This window comes from Raphanus sativus, chromosome 8 (assembly GCF_000801105.2).
Source record: "Raphanus sativus cultivar WK10039 chromosome 8, ASM80110v3, whole genome shotgun sequence".
Classification (NCBI taxonomy): Eukaryota; Viridiplantae; Streptophyta; class Magnoliopsida; order Brassicales; family Brassicaceae; genus Raphanus; species Raphanus sativus.
In genome coordinates, this window is record NC_079518.1 from 5,822,560 (window position 1) to 5,844,646 (window position 22,087).

The window sequence follows — 22,087 nt, forward strand, 5'->3', positions numbered from 1 at the left end:
AATTTTATTTGTCAAGGGCTTTCATAAAACAGTGAATATATACAAAAACATTATATAAAGTTGTAAAATAAATAATCTTCTATTTGTTAATTGCAGTATGGGATGGGATTCCATTGCACGATGATAGTTTTTACTGCTTTAATCATTATGTCTGAACAAATTAGCCCAATTCAGATTGATTTGAGTAATTAGATTGAATGATTATGGAAAGAAAATTATAGAAATTAGAGAATGACAATAGATGTTTCATTGTTTTGTCATCCATTCTGTGCAACCGAAAAAGAACATAATTTAAAGTACTAGCATTACTTCTACAGTACAGTATACCATGACTGCTTTAGCAAATATCCAAACTTCAGCAAGTTTTTTTTTTGGAACTGTACTTTCTCAAGATTCTAAGGAAAGTGAGCACTTTTATTTAAATAAGCTTCCTAGCTAGGGCTGGGCACAAAGTGATTACTTGCAATTTTACATGTATTTGCGACTTGACTTGTCTTGTACGAATAATAAAATTTTCGACTTCTAATTGACTTGTTAGAAACAAGTATTTGCTATTTCGAGTATTTGATCAAAAATGAATTACTTGCAAGTTACTTCCCTTGATCTATTACTTATTATTTACGATTACTTATTATTTACGAGTACTTGTAAACTATTTACGAGTACTTGTAAAATATTTACGAGTACTTATGAACTACTTACGAGTTTTCGGAATATTTAAAAACTATTTATTGAACAATATTCTATTAGAAATAGATATCTAATAGGTATAAAAGTATGTTTTGCCTATTCTATTTGAAATAACATGTGAATTACTTTAAACGAAATATATGTTTGTATTATAGAGAAGATAGATAAATAATGTCTTCTCTAAATAAGTAACAAATAATAATAAGTCATATAATTAAATTTTTTAATACTTATTATTATGTCATATTTGATTAGATGACGACGAATATTTTAAACTAAAGATGGATAACAAATAAATAACATGTATAAGAAGAGTAATAAGCATTTATGTTCAATCCTAAATGCAAGTAAAAGAAAAGACAAATACAAAAAAATAATTAATAGATCATGTAACAAATAAAAAGTAATTGAGCAAGTATCGGGGCGAACGAGTCAAGTACTAAAAATAATAATGATACTTGATACTTGGCTTGGCTTTGCAGGTAATGAAAATTTTCGATTTGTTACTTGCCTTGATAACACTGAATACTTGAATTTTCAAGACGAATACGGGTCGAGTAGCGAGTTTAAGGCGAGTAACGAGTAATAATGCCCAGCTCTATTCCCGGTACAATAATGGTATAATAGTATTCATTGAAATATAAGTTAGTTAGGTTGATGTTTGTTTATTTATTTATTCGTTTTTTAGAAACTTTTTTATTGATACATTTTGGAGTTGTTATTCTTAACTGGATGGACCATCTTCTCTTCTATTTCTATACCAATCTTCTTAGAAGTAACTAACTGGATATGATAGATTGAGACTTTGGTTGGTGTCACTAAAAATTCTTTGCTCCCATCATTCTCTAATGTGTCGGTCGACAACTTAATTTATTCCACAAAATTGCAAGTAAAAGGGCCTCATATTTTTTTTTTTGAACTTAAAAAGGGCCTCATAATTGTATACTAATGATTTTAATAATCAGTTCTACAATACTCAGTGCTCAACAAATTATAAGCAATGTACTGAAGACAAAAATCATGCACATTTTCGACACGCATCCAAACAAAATATTTGTGACAAACCAACAATGAGACAATGAAAACTTACAGAAAGTTAATTAGCTTGGTTTCAACCAATAACTATAATCGAAGTCGGTTTGGTTCGGTGCGGTGAAAACTTGCATTAAATAGACAGACCACTTCTATTAATGTAACATACATAGGATTGTTACAGAGGGAAGAGAGTTAAAGAGTAGTAACTGTCCCACCTCGAAATGCTCCAGTCCCCTCGTGACTTTTTCTACGAGTCCCATCATCTTCGCCTCCTTCATCTTCACGGCACATTTACAAAAGATAAATAAAAAGCTTTACCTTTGTCTCTCTCTTACGTTTACTCAAAGTCTATCTGGAGGACTCACCCTCTTTTTTAAGTATCTCAAGCCTCCTCCTCTTCTTCTTCTTCCCTATCTCTCTCGACGTGTAGAAGGATTCAAAAAGATCTCGAAGACGATTCTCTTTGCGCACTCTCAAGTTAGTTTCCGTTTCTCACTCTAGCTTCTATACGGTTTCTCGAGTTTCGCTTTTGCTTGATTGTACAAGTGGATTTAATTATCATCGAAGTGGATTTTGTACTCAAATTGCGAAAATATTTCAAATGATTTCATATATCGACAGGGGTCTGAATTGCAGATAACACAATATATGATCACTAGATTCTCAATACTCAATATGAAATCCCAAAATTCTTTAGTATTTAATTATTTTAAACTGAAGTTTCTAGTAGAGAAAAAGTTCAGGAAGAGGTCTTCTCTTTTGTTTGCTTATACATTATTATTCAGATAATCATCCTATATGTATATGATTATTATAATTATATGTTTTTTGCATGGATAGAATCCAAATTACTAAAAAAATATTTAATGATTTGTATATATATTCAGAAGAAAGTGATAATATCTATATGATTATTATAATTGTATGGTTTTTGCATGGATAGGATCCAAATTACTAAAAAAATAATTATGTTTTGTATTCTCTATTCAGATCTGCAGTGTAGAATCTAAAAGCATTTTCACAAAATGAGTCTGTGAGCCAAGCCTAGCAACGTCCTCTAAGTATGTCAGAGAGGAAACTGAACTTGGAAGCACCTCTTCTTTCAACAAGGCGGATGCAGAAGACATCAGCAGTTTCTGTGCGTAGAAACAAGACATTTGACTTCACTCATGACTTTAAGACAAATGATGATTCCTCAACTGTTCCAGTTCTTGTTCCAGATATGGGTTTAGATCACTTCACCGAATCTGCCTCTGTTCCTTTCACATGGGAGCAAGCTCCTGGGAAATTAAAAGGAAATGATTCCACACCTCAGGAGGAAGTCTTCACACCATGTCCTCCTCCCGGGAAAGCAATTGATAGAAACCTTAGTTCAAAGACTAAACAAGTTGATGAAGAGGAAGAGTCAGAGGATGTGTTTTCTGATGCTCGTGATACACTCTCTCCCAAGGACTCCTTTTCTGTAAACCACAGCATAAGTGGTGTGAGTGAATACGGTGCAACTGCTGAGAAGAAGAAAACACTAAACCCTTGTGAGGATCCTCAATCACGGGACTTCATGTTGAACCGTTTTTTACCAGCTGCCAAAGCAATGACTATGGAGCAGCCTCACTATGCTTTGAATCGTAAACCGTCTAGTTTTATGTCTGAACCAACGTTACAGATAAGAGACTTAGTACCAGTGGAGAAGCGGCAAAATTCTAAAAGGTATGATGAGTGTAGAGTCTCACCTTGTTATGATCACCAAGACACATATGATAAAGAAAGCGAGGAGGAGGAGGAGGATGGTGAAGTTTCTGAGTATGCTTATATTCCAAGGAGAGGTTGTGGTATGTTGCCACAGTTGTGCTTTAAAGAATCTCTCAGTATGATGAACACTTTTAAAACCAAACACAAGACAACAAGCCATGATGGAGTCAAGTCAAGCAAGGTTTCTCAACTCAGATCTAGGTTCCAATCTGTTAAACAGGTTCCAGCTTCTTCACACTCCTATTCGTTTCTTTTCGATTTTATTATTACACACTCGCTGATAGTTTTGTACCTTTTTCTCCAGCTGGCTATTGATTCAGTTTCGAAGCACAAGCTGAGTCCGGTTCATCCAAGCATGGGGAAGAAGTTCAACTCTGAAACGAACCTAACATGTCCCGCAAGTAGTAGGTCTTCATCTCCTTACAGACACCCTAGATGTATGTCACCATTTCGAACCACAAACGCCACGTGTTTCCCTGACACTCGTAAGGAAACAGAGAGCCTGAGAGCTAACAGGTTGAACAAGCATATTAGAAGCATGAGCGTGTCTCAGGAATTACTCTACCCAAACGGTTCCACCGAGAATTCTCCCAAGAGTACTAGTGACCATCATAGTTCAATCTTTCCAGAGGAATCAGAGAAGGAACCGAACACCTCCTCTTGCAGGTCACCTCTTGCACCACCGTCGCCTAAAAAGCCTTCTGAGTCTTGGCTTTGCCATAATCTGCCATCTCAGATCCCTTCACGTAGATATCCTTTCCATCCTCAAAAGCAGGATCTTAATGACAACAACAACTACAGGAATGTTACCAAGTGGGAAACTATTGTTAAGACTTCCTACCTGCACAGAGATCATATTCGATATTCCGAAGTAAACCATTTTTTATAATGTTTTCACACAGAATAAAAAGTTACCTATATATATGTGTATATATATATAACCCTATCTTTGGTGTTTGCTTCATATTTTGCAGGAACTGGTTGCTCATACATCTCTTCAATGAGTGAGCTTGAAGCTTCTCTGAGATGTACTTCCTCACAATCATCAGGTTTATTATAGATTCGTTTTTCATCTTTGATTAGCAGTTGTTGTAAAGAAATCCTGTCATTGTGCAGCTGAGTTTTACCTAATAATAATCACTCATTTTGGCTTAACTGCTTAAGGCAGATAAACTCGATTTAAACCTTCATAATTCTTGTTTCAAAAAAAAAAAACCTCATAATTCTCATGGAGCAAAATATTATAGCTTAGGACGCACGAAACAGATAAATAGGGGAAGGCTGAGAAAGAATTTCCATAAGCTCGTCTCTTGTGTTACAAGTTACAAGTATGTACAAAGATTACATGAGCAATCTGACTGAAAAAAACTGGCTCTATAAGCAGCCAGCAAAAACTGAGTAATTACTCAGATATATATCCTTTTTGTATCTTTTCCCTCCCTCATCTTCCTATCACTCACCGTTACAGTAACACTTACACATAAACACACACGCACACTCACACATAAACAGACTGGGAGATTACGGAGATGTCCTAGATTAATCTTGAATCTTAAAGATCTCCGTAACATCCCAATACCGCACCATAAACATAGAACAAGAATAGTAAATAGTCTCAATAGTAACAAAAGAATGTAATAATCTTGTATTCTTATTCTCAGCCTTCCTTGTATTACTATACAGTATCAGACGGCAACACACATTGCTTCTTCTACTACAACTTCTCCTTTTCCTTTCTCACTTCCTCGGTCATGCATTAGTTTCTCCAGCTCTGGTCTGAGTTCTTTATTGCAAAACTCTTCATACTCTCCTCTGTCTCCTCCTTTCCGCTTCACCTCCACCACCACAAGAGACGGCGTCAGCTCAAATATCTCAGCTCCAATCGTCAACGGCCCCTTTGCTCCTTCTCTACACCCTTCTAACCTCAAACTCCACTCCTTCTTCCTCACCGTAAAGCTAACGACTCTCGCTACCTCCTCCAGCTTCGCTATGATCTCCGAAACAGGAGCTCCTGACAGAAACCTCGTCCCTTCTCCACCTTCCTCGAACAAACCCGAAAGATCAAACCCCGAGGAGAACGATATGATATCAAACGCGTTTAAGCTCGCTGGTCTCGGCATTGAACCGATCCTCCTCACGTCAAACTCTGCATCGCTCTCTGACACCGTTGAAGACCTGCCAGAGGAACACGACTCCTCCTCTTCCTCCTCCTCCTCGTCTTCTCTACACAGCTTATCATCTTCTATGTAGAATTTCACGTGTTTGAATCCTTTCTTGAACCATCTACTCTTCATGATCTCAGGTATCGTGATCCGAGTATCAGGATTGGTATCGAGAAGCCGAGTCAATAACCTGATAAGATCAGATGAAAACCAACGAGGACAACGGAACTCGCCTTTGTAGATCTTCTTGTACATGGCCATGATGTTCTTGTCGTAAAACGGGATGTGACCAGCCATCAACACGAACAAGATCACTCCGCAAGACCACACATCGGCCTTAGCCGCGTCATACCCTTTCCTCGTTAAAACCTCCGGCGCCAGATACGCCGGAGTACCGCAGAACGTGTGGCAGAGCCCGTCCTGACGGAGCTGCTCTGCCACCGCGCTGAGACCGAAGTCAGAGACTTTAAGGTTCCCTTTAGCGTCTAGAAGCAGATTCTCCGGCTTAAGGTCACGGTGATAGACACCGCGGCCGTGGCAGAAGGAGACGGAGGAGATCAGCTGCTGGAAATATCTCCGGGCTGTCTCCTCCGGCAAACGTCCTTTAGCCACCGTGTTGAACAGCTCCCCTCCCGGGACGTACTCCATCACGAAGTAGATCTTGGTCTTCGTCGCCATGACTTCGAAGAGGTGGACGACGTAAGGGTGGCGCACACGGCGGAGGATGGAGATCTCTCGTTTGATGTGAGCGACCAGACCGCTCTTCATGATCTTCTCCTTGTCGATGACTTTGATGGCGACGTTCTCGCCGGATTTTATGTTTAGGGCTAAATAGACCTTAGCAAAGGTTCCGTGGCCGAGAAGCTTCCCTAGCTCGTACTTCCCCATGAGAATGTTGTTTCTTGGGCTCCTCGGGCTCTGTGGGCTGGTGTTGCCATCTTTGTCTGTTTCTTTGATACCTATCCGGCTAAGAAGTTCCGTCACGTATTGCAGAGCGTACGGCTTTTGCTGCGGCGGTGGTGGGGGAGGGTGTGGGGGATCTGGGACGACGGTGGTGACCACCAGAAGCGGTGGTGGAGCCAAGGCCTGAGACATCCGCGGCTAAACAAGTTTTTGATTAGTTTTTATGTATTTGGAGTTTAGGTTTGGTTTGTTTCTTCCGTTTGAATCTCTCTGTTTGGTTGGTTTAGCCAAACGTGAAAACGACCAAACAGCGAAAAGAGAAACAGAATGAAAATAAAATAGGGTTTGGTTGTTTTGGCCGGTTGTACATTGTTGGCTTGTTTTCACCTAATTATGTCTTTGTTTTATAACGGTTTTGGTTTGAATTATTGTATGCTTAATGCTTTGCTAATTTGAAATGGTCTAATCGTATTTATTGGAACCATTGACTTCCATTTTTATCAAGATACACTTTTGTTTCTTGGCCAGCTCATTTACTTGTTTGAGTGTTTTTTAATGAATCTGTATTGGTGATGATTGGTTCGGTCGTGGTTTTAAAAATTTAGCTGTAGATAAATTGGTTGTAGCTGTAGAGTTGTTACTATAGATTTTTTTGCAGAGACTTTTGCTGTAATTAAATTTGTTGTAGCTGTAAGTTATAGACTGTAGACATTTTAAAATAAAATATGTGAAATATTTAATGTATATATAAAATAATTAATTTTTATCAATTAAAGAATTTATATTTTTTTTTATAAATTATCAAAGTTTACTATTATTTAAAATATGATATATAAATAATAACGATTTTATTTAAAATATTTCAATCAATTTAAAAACACCCAAATTTATATTCCCTCTGTTTTTTAAAGATGTATGTTTTAGGAATTTTTTTTTGTTTCAAAAAGATGTATTTTTCATATTTTCAATGTAATTTTTGTCAACTAATTATGAATAATTGTGAATTTCAAAAACATTAATTGCATTTCTTGAAATTTTATTGGTTTAGAAATATAGGAAATATAAAATAACAAAAAAAACTATGCACTAATAAGTAAATTTTAATATGTTTTATTAAAAAGTGTGAAAATCTCAAAAACATGTATTATTTAAAAACAGAGGGAGTATTAAACATTTAAAGATGATTTAATTATGATTATCTAATTTACTTTATATTATAGATAGTTTTTTTCATTTTATAGATTCTACAGTCTATAAAAGTGAGCTTTAGATTTTATACTTAAAACACATAAGAAAAAAAATTGCTTTAACTTTTTTGTTGTAGCCTTAAAAATAAAGTTAAAGCACGATTGGTAAAAAATTATAGAAACTTGATGTAGATTTTAACTACTAAAATTAAAGTTACAACATGATTGGTAAAATTTAGCGATTTAAAAATAAATAAAACTAAAGTAAGATGATAAAGTCCAACCAATCACCCACATTATGTATCCAATAAAGCATCGATATATTCCGTTATATAAAAAGGTTATCAGTAAAAAGAATTGATGGGATAAAAATTAGTTATTAATTGAATTATATAAAATGAAATTAACATTTCACTTGCTCCAGTTTTTTTTTATATTTTTAGTAAATGTTATTTCCGAAGTAATATAAAATAATACTACGGAATGATATTGAATCAAATGGAAAAGGTATTCCATTTTTTTATTTTTTTTTTGTCACAAGAATTTCATTGATACCATCAAAGAACATACAGAGTTGGAATACTAAAGCTAGCAGAAAACATAGAAATCTCCAGCAACTAAACCCATAACAGGGAAGCTTACACCCAAACACACGGGTCTTATATTATCACCTTAAACATAAACTAAACCCATAATCTCCTTCAAAAACCCAGAACACACAACATCAATAGAATAAAAAACAGAGACTTAATAGTCAATGACTAGCCGAGATTCTTCTAATAACTGAGCAAGAGAGTAAAAACGCAGCAGACTTCTTCATGAAGAGCACAAATCTCATCTGAACCACCTGTTTAAGATGACAAGAACCACTGGGACTTCATCTGAACCACCTGTTTACAATGATACCCAAACCTCACACCTAGACCAAGGTAAAACCAGATTCTAGCACTGAAAAGAAACAACACCTGAGAAAGACCCATAAAATCAATCGCATCTTCATCTGGACGCCTTCCCATCTCACCCTCATTATATTGCTTCACCAAAGGAAGCCACAGAGGAACCGGAGACCAAAGGCATAACATGAAAACATCTTATTTAAGAAGCGAGAAAAGGAAACCTTCGAATTGAGAGATGAAGAGGTAATCATAACCCATCTTCTTCTCAAACCCCTAACCAACAACTGCTCACCACACACCACCACATCACTCACTCACTGCTCACCGTTGCTAAATCAATCAACCATTAAGACCAGCTCTAACATCCATGAAAGTCAACCGGATTCAACCCCTAATAAAAGATAACCAAACCGCTTGAAACATACTGTAAGCACAGTTGCTGCAACACACAAGAAAAACTGAGTCTTGGACCTTCATCTGGAAACGGAGACGGAAACCGGAGAAGAGAGTAACCCATTCCACCCCTGGTAAACACCACTCCACGCGCCCAGATCTACAACAGGACCCCCGGATCTGAGATAACAAATAGTTCTTCAATGTGTTCTGCAACAAACAAGGGCAAGGGACAAATCTAGTAGGGGAGAAGGAGATATCCGAAAGAAGAGAGGGGAGAGACACGTTTTCAAGGACGAGATCCGGCGACCGCAAGAGGCAGCGGCCGCCGGTCTAGGATTTTGAAGCTGAGGCGAAACTTTTCAAAAAAGGATCCATTTTTTTACTTTTGAACATTAAAAAAAATTAAAAGAATTAAATATTTATGAAAGATTTCATAAAAATGTATTTCAGTTGCATTCTGCGTGTCAAGAAGGAAGATTTAAAGGTGAATCTGAGATGTTCCATTTCTTCTTTTTTTTGTTTGTAGAAAGAGATGTTCCGTTTCTTATCGACATGTGTGGTCGGTAATACATGTCCAGACTCATTTTGCCTCCTAAGTCCATACATATTTTTTCTCTGCGTTATTCAAATATTGTCTTGTGGTTTGCACTAACTTCCATAGTATAGTCCAAATATCTTAATGAAGATTGGAGTACGTAATGATGTTTATTTTGAGTTCTTATTTGGGAAAATTGCCAATAGAGAACAAAAAATAAGAGTGTTGTTCTTTTGGTATAAATTATTTTTTGTCCAATTTTTCTCTTTTTTATCCTTTGTATTTCTGAAAACTAATAAAATAAATAGTTTTGTGAATAAAAAAAAATATTAAAAATACAAACAATTAATAAAACACCTATATACACAAGCTGATATTTTCTTTTCTTCAAAAAGTTGATAAATAAAAATTTGAAAATACATTCTATTAAAGGTAGAATGTGCCTTCTACGGAAAATGGTATAGTAGAAAACGATTTCTAAAATAAACACGTTCATCTAATATTTTTAGAACGTACATTCTACTATTTACTAAATTTCTAAATAAGTGGAATGCGCATTCTACTAATCATAAAGCTATCTACTTTTCGTCTGAATGCATCTTCTACTTTTATTAAGTAGTATAAATTTTGCGGAATGTGTTTTCTAAAATGTAATCTTACGTCTATTAAAAGTAGAAAGCGTGTTCTGGATTTTTGTCAATCTTCTAAACTTTTAGAAGACGCTTTCTACGGATAAGATTACCTGATTTTTGCAAAAATTAATGAAAATTTAAGTTAAAGAAATATTCTAAAAATCTCCTAAAAATATTATAACTTCCTAAAACGTGTTATTTTCGATTTTACTTGTCAATTTTTTTTAAAAAAATAATTTCCCTTGTCTTCTTCAATAATCTATGGATTTTCCATAGTTTTTCTTTTGATTTTTTTCATAAACTCTTGTTCTATATGATACATATCTATACAACATGTGGTTTTTGAAGTTATGTGCAATTTTTCGTAAAGTTTTATTTTTATTTTTATAAAGTTTACAAGTTTTATTTTTATTAAAAACATTTTTTAAAGTTTTATTTTTATTCAAAAGTTCGATAAAATTAAAAAGGTTACAAACATTTTAAATTTTTTATAAAAATAAAACTTTGTAAAATGTTTTTAATAAAATTAGTTTAAAGTTTTTATTAAAAAAAATTATAAAGTTTTATTTTTATTTTATAAAGTTTAAAATTTTTATTTAATTAAAGTTTATTAAAAACGTTTTAAACTTTTATAAAAATAAAACTTTGTAAAATGTTTTTAATAAGTTTATTTAACGTTTTTATTAAAAAAATTGTAAATTATTTTTATTTTTACAAAGTTTATTTTTATTGAAAAAAGGTTTAAAAGTTTTAATTTATTTTCCCTTTTAAAACGTTTTAATTAATTTTTTAAAAATTATTTTAGTTTAATGTGTTTAATAAAACTTTAAACAAACTTTATAAAATTTGTATTTATAAAAATAAAAATAAAACTTTACAAAAAGTTTTTAATAAAAAGTTTAAACAAAATTTATAGAAATACAATTTAATTTTTTTTTATTAAAAATTTGATAAAATTAAAAAGTTTACATACATTTTAAACTTTATATAAAAAACAAAACTTTGTAAACTGTTTTTATTAGGTTGATTTAACATTTTTATTTAAAAAATTTGTAAATTATTTTTATTTTTATTTTTATTAAGTTTTAAAAAGTTTATTTTTATTTAAAAATTAAATAAAATTATTTTTATTTCTCTTTTAAAAACGTTTTTAATTTTTTTTTTTTTTAAATTATATTAGTTTAATATGTTTAATTAGATTAATCAAGGGTTATTTTTGGGATTATGAAAAATTATACTAAAAGAACAACTAAATGATGGTTTTATACTATAGGGACAACCATGCTGAATTTTTGTTACGTTTTGGCAATTTTTCCTTTTTATTTCATATAGTAGGAGGTTTCATTAGTATTTTTTTTTAAATGATGGTGAATGAGAAAAGTAATTAAAATAATGAACGGAATTATGCTTTTTCATTTAATTTTTATCAGTGTTCCTTTCTCTTTTAGGGGGGTACCAAATTAAATTCTAGTTAAACCATTCATACTGCTAACACATGATCTTCCAAGAAAGAAAAAAAACTTGACATTCTCATGTCATATTACATAAATCATAAATGTGATCAGATAATAAATGAATTTCTTAAATATCTATCAAGTTTAACTTAACCATATAACACATACTTATATTTAGCCCTTTTAAAAAAAAAAACATACTCAAAATTTTGTTTTTACAATATCTTCAGAGCCAAATGATAAACAAAACATATCAGCAATGAAGGGGATCTGACTGATCAGCAGATCACGGATCCATAAGATCGTTGCCACAGTACGACACTTACTGGATGGACTTTTATAAATTCTTTTCTCTCGTCATCGCTTTTTGGCTTATCTCATTCTCATCCTGTTTGCGTCATTTATTTATGTTATTGTATATCTTGTTTCCACAATAATACTGACGAATTAAATCGACGAATGGTACTTGTGGCAACCAACCTGTTGCTGAGTTGGTGCCTACGTTAGTTTGTGGACTTCACGTTGTCGACCAAATCTAGGTTCCATTTCTTTTCCTTGCATATCCAATTCCTTCTAATAATAATAAAAAAATTCCTTCTAATAATATTATTTCCAAACTTATATATCAGATCTTCGTGGTCACGAGTGGACTTTAATATTAAGTATTAACCAATTTTTTTCTACTTTCTAGATAATTATTCTTAGTTATCATGCTTTCTATATCGAAGTGTTTTTTATGTATCAAATTTTAAAATTATTGAAGGTTATTGGTTATTGTATATTAATGGATTCAAATCCAAATAAAATCATGTGTTATTAATTTAGTGATTTATACATTTGATTTTTAAATATTATGTATTAGATTAGTGATTTTAAATCATTGCCAAAAATCAATATTGTTTATTGAACTGATTTTAATAGTTTAGATTTTTTCTTTTCTTAAAAATACAAAGACATAAATTTGAGAGAAACTTAAAGACTTACAAAGGATAATTAACTAAATCCACTTCTAAAACTTATTAACAAAATATATCGTCACTTTAAAGAAAATGTATTACTAGTTTGCTACGTTCGTTTTTGTTTTATAATGACATAAACTAATTGAACTAGTCCGGCCTCAACACACTGATTCTCGCCGTTAATTTGGAGTATGTAGATGTCATATAAAAATGACTGAAGGAAACTTTATATCAACAAAGATATGTTTGAAGTCGACAAACAAAACAATGATGGGGTAAACTAAATAAAAGCTAACTCTTGTTTGATTAGTTCATCAAAAGCCAACTTATTCTCTAAATATTTGACTCTTCACTACTTTACCTTTTCTAAAAAGTTCTTTGTAATCATTACAAATAAAAAAACTTAATGAGAATTTTAGAAATATATTTAAATTTTTAAAAATAAAAAAAAAACAAATATTAAAATTTTCAAAATAAAAAAAACTATTTTGATCATTTTATTTTTTGAAGGCTATTTTGGTCACAAAAATTTAAAAGGGGCTACTTGAATAATTGGCATGTCAAAATAAAATGATCAAAATAGTTTTTTTTATTTTGAAAATTTTAATATTTGTTTTTTTTTTATTTTTAAAAATTTAAATATATTTCTAAAATTCTCATTAATTCTAAAACTAAGTTTTAGATTAGTTAACTTAAAAGTTATAAATGCATATTTATCATTCGATAAAACTAAATTTTAGATTAGTTAAACTAAGTTTTCGTTCTTGTGATACTATTATTTTACCCATTATATTTATGAAATGAACCACATCTCCCTGCTGAATTTTGTGTTTTCAAAAAGAAAAAAAAAAAGAACCACATCTCTCAGCATGGAGCTTTTTTGTAATTATAACATTTTTCGCCAGTCCTTGCTATGTTCTTTCGGTGGTATATTAGACTACATAATAAAACTATAACCTTCCGTAATGGTAGCTACTAGATGAATGTATTCACAACTCAATAGTGTAATATAACCTATTTATACTATCTTAAGAGCTACTCAATATGCAATCATTCGTGTTTGCATCATTAAAACTAATGAATTGTTTTAAATATATCTCAGCTACATCTATGCAAGATTTGATTTATTATAGGAATTTGACAAATCTCATGTGTTAGTGGACTGCCCTCCATACCAACTGAAAACGCTGTTCGTGATGGTTGACCAAACAAGAAATCCAAATGTGATAAGGCATTTTAGCAGATTCAAATGTCTAGAATGAGATTGGTAGAAAGATTCTGGCATGTTTTGTTCTTATAGCTGATTTCATTTATAGTGTTTTTAGTTAAATCAGGTTGGTGGGGACGTGCAGAATCCATCTCTAGCAGCAAGGCCAGGGACTCAGGATTCCCTATCCTCAATCCGGACTACTGCAGCTTGCATCTGCCGTAAGTGCTGGTTCTGGATACTCATCAGCTTTTGCGTAAGTTGTATTTTTTTTTTTGCAAATTGGGTAAGTTGTATTTTCTATCGTTTTGATGCATTATATCTTGGGCTGCTGCTCAGTCGACCAGTCTCCTGGAACAGTTTGAATCTTTCATCTACATGTTCATTATGTCTGTTTAGGAAGGAATCTAAGTGTGTGGTTATTATCTCAACTATACAGGCAACAACAGAAGCACGAGGTGGAAGGAAGATCGATCTGCTTACTGCAAGCTTTTTCTTTTATAGTTTCTAACGTTTTAAAAAAAAAATCCGTTGTAGTCTAGCTGGTCAGGATACTCGGCTCTCACCCGAGAGACCCGGGTTCGAGTCCCGGCAACGGAGATTTTTTTTGCTCAACTCGAAGTAACTCTTGCCGTTTGTGACTCTGTGGTAAAAGTTTGCCGGTGAGATCGATCTCAGTTCGGAGCTTGATTTCATGATATGATTGTGCATTGTTTTCTTGACCAAAAAAATGAGTGCTTTATATTCTTGCATCTAGTTCTTTGTTTTATAATTGTGCGTTGTTTTCTTGAACAAATTCAACTTGATGCATGCTGTTGCTTATACTAAGATCAGTCATACACAAATATTTTCAGAAAAAAGGGTCAGTCATATAACTATGAGCCTATGATAATTTACAACGTCTAAGATGTCAATGCACGCAATAGTAAATAAGTGGTTGTGGTTTTCACCTTGTATAAAATCTTTTACCTTTCTCTTATGATTCTGCTAGATGATTCATGCATGTTCTTTAGCATGGGATGAATTGCGGGGCAAATCTCCTTTGGCAGTGAAGCATTTTTTCATACATCTCAACTAATATTAGTAGTTAGATAATATAGATGTAGTGAAAACTATCTGCCAATGGAGTATTTGCCCTGTAACCCAACCATGCATTATCTTCTTCTGTTCCCAACTATAGATATTTTCTTACTACTGTTTCATTTTGTTTTGAGTAATAACTAACTTTTGACCACAGAAACACTATATATAGAGTGTATATGGTTTAATTTCCTGCATATTATGTCTTATATACTAGCATATTCGGTGGCACATCCCATGTTTCATTAGAGCATATATGTATGCACTAGGCAGTATCCTAAACGCAATGTCAAGTGGACAGCCTTCTAGTTATTCAACTCCAGACCGGAACTTCCTCATAAAATATTCTTTTGGAACAATTACCAAAGTAAAAGGGTTATGCAGAAATCGATCTCTACATATCTTTTAAGTTTTTTTTTCAAAGTGTTAGCAAATGCATCACTATCATTTTAGTCAAAAAATGCATCACTATTATTTTAGCTACGATTTTTGCTTGTTAGTCCGTCTGTACATATACCAGTATACCACAGGCCAGCAACCACAAGAACAATCATACATATACACACACACACATATATATATAGTGAGTTCTTACCAAGTAGACCAGTGCCTGCGTTTTAAACAAAGAGACTCCAAAAGCCTATAATAGACTAGATAATGACTCCAAGGCGGAGCTCAAAGCCGGTCTTGTATTAACTCTTGAATAAAAACTAAATGTAGGAATTTCTTATTTTTTAAATACAAGCAAAGATGATTTAAGTTATAAGTTTTATTTAGATGACAATGTATAAATCGCTTCTTGACCTCATGTACAATCTCAAGGACTCTTTTTATATATCTGCATGATTTCACCATCATGCACGCTTATTATTAACATAGGTTACAACTCATGAACGGTAAATGTATGAGATTTTCTGATCTTCGGTATAGTTGGATATACTTAAGAATATCCTGTACATACCAGTAATAATAACGTTTTGTCTTGAGTCATTTTTCAAACAAAATCTCAAATCTTAAAAAGTGATCCAAGAATATATATATGATACAAAGTATGCCAGCTTCATTATACTTTACTTCGTTTTTAATATAAAAAAATAATTAAATGAACGGATCTTCAAAGAAAGAAACTCCAAAGTAATGACTACACTTACTTTTATATTGTGACATAAATAGAACTTTGATCTTTTACAAAGCTGCTTTGACTTTATTTTGCAGCAATAACATACTATATAATTATGTGTAAAGTATTAGTGCATGTAAATTGCAGTTTCGAGCTTCTGCAGTTTTTTTTTTTTTTTCCGTCAAGATTTTATTAAAAATGGGTCAAGCCCAACAAAGATCATCACACAAGGCAATACAAAACCCACAGCTTATAAGACGCCAAGGCCCAAAAGAAAAAATAAAACAAGGCCTGAAAGTCCACTTACGAAAATCCTAGACTGGTGGAAACTCTGCCGCCGCATGCACAGCCACTTCCAACCCCTGACACTGTACCCGAATCGAGCCACCACCGGACGAACGACTAACGTTACACCGGGACTCCCCTGAGCTCATCCGCTCCACAACTTCTTTACCGCAAACGTCTTCCTCTTAGGTGTTTTTCTAGACGGCGAGATTCAACCGCTCGAGCGAGATCTCGACCACCACCATTCAACACAGGCACCATAAAGAGAACTTCGCGTGAACCATCACACTCACCATCAGAGAGCTTCGATACTCCTCTGATTACGAATCCATCACCCAAGCCAGATACTTTTTCATCAGCACCTCTAAACCGAACAAACTTTAACCGTAGATCTACAACCATAACTACACAAAACCGCCGTCGACGAAGGGTATTGCGACGCGGGAACTTAAGCCGACCGTCCACCTTAAAAGGACCAGGCGCCACAACGGAAGCTAGAGCCGACCGGCCACCGAGAAGATGATGCACCGCCGGAACCAAAAGAGAAAACGGACTGGAAGACTATCATCATACCGACAAGAAATTCCAGCCGACGACGTGTCTGTATAAGCCCACCGCCGTCGGCGAGAAACTTCAACCGCGATCTCCTTTCTCTCTCCTCTCTCTCTGTCCTGTGTGTTGTTTTGAAACTAACGATGAACTTTCGAGCTTCTGCAGTTTATGTGTCTTCATTTAGAAGCTTCATAAAAAAGAAAGAACATTCCCACGGATCTTCCATTTTGAGAATCACTTTCTAATTTATATAATTTATTACTTACCTTCTCTTTTCCTTTTTCCACATTAAATAAGTGGTCTCAGGCACATTTTATATAGTCACAACCATCTCAACTAGTCTTGTAGAAACCCTTCCAAATCAGGCAAATTGGGTTGGGAGCTCTAAATTTAACAAATTGACAGTATATAATATATGTTGTAACAAGTAGAAGAAACTTATAAAGCCATGTTATTCTCAAGATTAGCACATGTTAGGAAATATACATTGGTATTAACTCCTTAAATTAAAAATAAAGGTTGAATATTGTGAACTGAAAAATGCATGTTCGATTTGTTTACTTTAGTTTGTTGTGTGACACGGATTCTAATATCGTGAAAAAGTGGTGGAGTACTTATTTAGGAATGTCTAAGCATAAAACTTGTGGCATGAAAAAAAATTCCTTAAGAAATTGTATATGGAAAAGAAAAGATAATTGTCGGAATAAAACCTCTCAGTATTAATTACATTCCAGTAGCATTGTACCATGGAATATCCTTCTCTCCAAGATTGTATATAAATACAAACATTGAATTTTTCAGGTTACAACTGTGGAGAATGAGATGCATCAAAGGTGAAAATGCATTACAGGGCAAGATCTCTATTGGCAGGAAACCATTACTTGAGATTTGCATCTTCTTATGCATTGCTTTGTAGTGAGTTCTCTGCCAAAGGAGATTTGCCCGGTAATTCTTCTGCGCTAATAATTCAACATTCACATGTGATCAACCGATCAAATTCAGCAAAGAAGTAAATCTATATTTTTCTTTGTTTTTGTGCGGCATTGGTTTATGTTCATCCGAGAAGTTGTGGAGATCTCTATTCCTCTTTGTATAAATATAGAAGGTGAGAAACATTTTAACGAGAAAAAGAACTTCAATTAAAGTTATGTTTTTTCCTTTGTTTTCATCCATTTTCATACGGCCGTCTTCTTGCTCTTCACACATTCGGATATATGCTCAAGCCAAGTCAGTACGGAGAAACATTGCCTTCATCACCAACATGTATTCATTACCTTATTTAAAACTTCCTCTATTCCCAAAAGATAAATATTTAAATAAATGTTATTGATGATTTTGTTAATACAGTTGTTATTAGTTAATAGTGGTGAATTGTAAATTTCCAAAAATTAATTGCCTTCTTTTTAAATGTTGTTGGTTTAGAATTAGGTTAAATATGTAAATTTAGAAATAATACATATATTATAAAAATTTAGTATGTCTGATGTGTAGGAACATACATTTGTTATCAATAAACATACATATTTTAAAAGGAGTAATATATTTTGCTAAAATTTATGCATTATTCAGAAATGCAAACAAGAGCAGAACCATGTATTCTCTCTACCGTAATATAAGATGTTTTGCATAAAGCACGAGGATCAAGAACTTATTTTTTAGAAGATAACATTACTAATAGTATAAATTTAAAATATACTATCAGTCATAAAATATGCAGTAAAATATTATGGTCAACTAGTTTTTAATAAAATTAAAATATCTTAAAAGTATAAAAGCATCTTATATTTTGAAACATCAATCTTTTCCAAAATATCTTATATTATAAAGAGATGAGTATGAAGAATGCTGATCTAGATGAAAACAAAAAGGAAAGGGGTCAAATAAATCGAGTATTACATGTGTTTCAAAAAAAAAAATCGAGTATTACATAATACCCATTCTAGAATATAAAGCCCATTAAGAGAATAAAAAGAAGTGAGAACAAATAATAGGGAAGAATGCCTAAAGGCATAGGCTCACTTAAAAGAGGATAGTGACGTCCATAGTTGACGAGGAGAACCTCACTGAAAACCATTCTTGCAAAACCTCTTTCTTTTAACACACCATACTCTTTTTTGAATATAATGTCAATTTTTTTTCAAAGAAAAGGACTTTTCTACATTATGTGTATAACCTTTTGTGTCTGAATCTGGAAAAGAAAAACCTTATAGCTAAAAATAGAGAAACCCAAAGCTAGAGGTGGGCGTTCGGGTTCGAATCGGGTATTTCAGGTCGGATTTTCGGATTTTCAGATTTTGGTAAAAAAAATATTAAATTTTTCATTTTTCAAGTTTTTTTGTATTTAAAAAATATAAATTTTCACTTAACTGATTTTTTATTTTCTAATAATTGAATGATTAATAAATTTGAAGATAACATTTTACAAATAAAAGATAATAAATTGATTATTATTTTTAAATTTTGGATGTAGTTTTTTAAAAATGCATGAAATAAAAATCTTGACATGCATTTTAAGTGAGTAAAAATTCACTTTTTTCAATTATATGTAAATTATCTAATTTTGAACTATGTGCATAATAAAAATAAACATTTTGAATAAAATTAAAGAAGTAAACTAGGAATATATACCTAAGTATGTTCGGTTATCTTCGGATATCCATTCGGGTTCGGGTATTACCCGTTCGGGTTCGGATATCCAATCTCTCCTAATTCAATACCATTCAAGTATTTTATTACTTCGGTTCGGTTTCGGTTTGGATTTTTTCGGTCGGATTCGGATACGGGTTCGGGTATCGGGTAAAATGCCCGCCCCTACCCAAAGCCTTGGGAGTTTATGCTTATGAAGAAGAAGCGCTCCGAATCTTTGATTTCTGGTAGCGGAGATGGATAGGCACTTATTCTTTACTTGACGATCAAAACCTTAATATATTTTTTTATTAATTGGAAGGTTCCGTAAAACAAAGCTAATAGATTTTGTCTCTCTAAAAAAGTTAATTTACGTTTATAACTTTTAGAAAAGTGAACTAGTACTGCTCAAGTCGTAAAGATTGCCAACAACCAAGCTTCAGCAGCATCACAGAATTATACTTACTATCTATAGGATTACTTTGAGTATAAAATCATTTGCTACTAGTGTACAATAGTGTATTTATCTTAAAGCCATTTTTTATGATTACAACAAATTCATATAATTGTAAGGAAGAATAAAAGTTACACAAGCTTGAAGCACATAAAACTAAAGGCGGAAAGTTTTGCAAATTCTCATATCATATATTGTTTTACATGCGTCAAAGAGATTAAAGCCTGTTACGTACATTCGTGTCTATGATTCAGTGATGTATTGGGAGATTGAAGGAATTTCTCCCTGTCGCCTTCTGTTGCGTATTTTTGTGTATTTAAACAAACTCTATCAAACAATGAGATCCCTAGAACACTACAGGGTTCCATTATGACATAATAATGAGCATGAGTCATATAATATACATAAGATTATTAATCTTGCATTTTCAGAGTAAATAAGTTTAGGAGCAATGAAAATACTTATATTAATCTAGAAATATTGGTTAGAAAGAAATACAAGAGGATAACAAATATCTAGAAATATTTTTTAGCAAAAAAAAAAAATCTAGAAATATTGGAATCATAAAAATAATTCATGACATGTTGTACAAGAACCACGGCGAGGTTTTAGGAAAAGTCAGAGTCTTAGAGATGCCAAACTATTAATCCCATTTCTTAAAATATAATATTTCATGAGATTAGCCACCAATTATATATTTTAATGCAGTCAACCTATAACATATATAAATATAGGTTGCCAAATCGTGGCTATATTATTGTTGAATTGATTTATATCGTAGCCACATTGCTTCACGCATTAGTACATTTCAGCTAATTCAAATAATCAGCAACTTTCCCTGTCAAAACTTATGAAATAGTTGTATATTTTATGTTTTAACTAAAACTTATGAAAAATATCTAACTTAGCATATGTGGTGTTACAAAAAAAAAGTGGTGTTACGAAAAAAAAAATCTAACTTAGCATATTGTTTCTTGACCAATCATGGATCTCTTAGTGGTACTTTCTATAACTTTGTGTGTGTGTTTAATTACGTTATATACTTCTACAATAATTCTAAAAATTGTCATATTTTCAAGATTTGTGAATTGAATGGATTCTAGCAAAGTTGTATGTAGATATATGGCAAATCGACAATAGGGGGCTGCGTTTGTTTTTCAATCTGGACAAAATGACGAAGATGACGGCAATAAGAAGCCAAACCAACACGCGAAATGTTGTTTGCTCATCAATTCATACCACTTGCTTTTTTCATTGTTGATATAAATAAAATATTTATCTGAAATAATATTGTAACTATATCGGTAAATTTTATCCTGTAAGGCGAATAACACAAGGCTGCAATATATTTAATGATAAAGCAGTTTAAAAGTCTTGATTTCATATTCTCTCCATAGGAACATAGTATAAAAGAATAACGTTAAAATGTTTATCTCTGGTTCACTACTAGATTTTTCCTACGATTATTTTTACTTTTTCAACCTTATAAACAATATTCATTGTGTCTTATTTCTAAATTGTAACTTAAGTTATTTTTCTATTTAAAAAGACATAAGTTACGTTTTAGCTCACATGTAATTTATGTATTCAGGATCAGATTAGATAAGAGGACAAGCAGTGCGATCATCCGAATCCAATACATTGTCCTTTATTTCTTAATATATAAGTTCTGATTAAAAAAAATATATGTAAAAATATTAAATATAAGAAAAGGACATAAAATTTTTGATATGAAAATATTTTTATTTTAGCACAGTTTAGTTTTTAATGATACTTCTAGTATTTTGAAAAAAACAAATATCTATCAGATTTTCTTTAAAAAAAAATAGTTTGGAATTTTATTTTATTTTTGTCGTAGGGTCCATGACACCATTGAGCCGCCCCTTTGTATTCAGATGATGCATTCTAAATTTAATATTCCACCAGAAGACATACAAAAAAGACTCACCCTGCCATAGCTCTACCGAAAGCGGCATGAATCCAAACACGAAAGAATCATATACTGGGGTTTAATCATAATTCATAAGTACATACTTGTGAAAAAAGAAATAGTTGATGGCACATCTCAATTGTCCTAACCTGGTTTAAGAAAAAAAATCTAACAATAAGTTTTCTACAAGTCTCTCAAGTGAAAGAAAAAAAAAACCTAGGAGTGAGAGAAAAGAA

At 32.6% G+C, this 22,087-nt stretch overlaps 2 protein-coding genes and 1 non-coding gene across 5 annotated transcripts; 2 read left to right on the forward strand and 1 right to left on the reverse strand.

Annotated features, from left to right (window-relative positions):
- Positions 1–1,959: 1,959 nt before the first annotated feature.
- On the forward strand, positions 1,960–9,712 carry LOC108821883 (uncharacterized). Of its 3 annotated transcripts, none has more exons than XM_056992188.1 (5): positions 1,960–2,202; positions 2,716–3,694; positions 3,779–4,345; positions 4,449–4,523; positions 9,545–9,712. In XM_056992188.1, exons 2-4 carry the CDS (start codon positions 2,789–2,791, stop codon positions 4,476–4,478), a joined length of 1,503 nt encoding a protein of 500 aa, XP_056848168.1. In that variant the 5' UTR covers positions 1,960–2,202; positions 2,716–2,788; the 3' UTR covers positions 4,479–4,523; positions 9,545–9,712. The 3 variants fall into 3 exon arrangements, with proteins under 3 accessions (XP_056848168.1, XP_056848167.1, XP_018450372.1); XM_056992187.1 differs by lacking the exon at positions 9,545–9,712 and adding an exon at positions 5,777–5,908; XM_018594870.2 differs by lacking the exon at positions 9,545–9,712 and having other exon boundaries at positions 1,961–2,202; positions 4,449–4,652.
- Positions 5,059–6,833, reverse strand: LOC108821882 (CBL-interacting serine/threonine-protein kinase 18). Its single transcript, XM_018594868.2, has one exon. It carries the CDS (start codon positions 6,729–6,731, stop codon positions 5,160–5,162), a length of 1,572 nt encoding a protein of 523 aa, XP_018450370.1. The 5' UTR covers positions 6,732–6,833; the 3' UTR covers positions 5,059–5,159.
- Positions 9,713–14,332: 4,620 nt separating the features above from the next.
- TRNAE-CUC (transfer RNA glutamic acid (anticodon CUC)) lies at positions 14,333–14,405 on the forward strand. Its single transcript has one exon. It is a non-coding gene; the product is annotated as a tRNA-Glu (tRNA).
- The last annotated feature ends 7,682 nt before the right edge of the window (positions 14,406–22,087 follow it).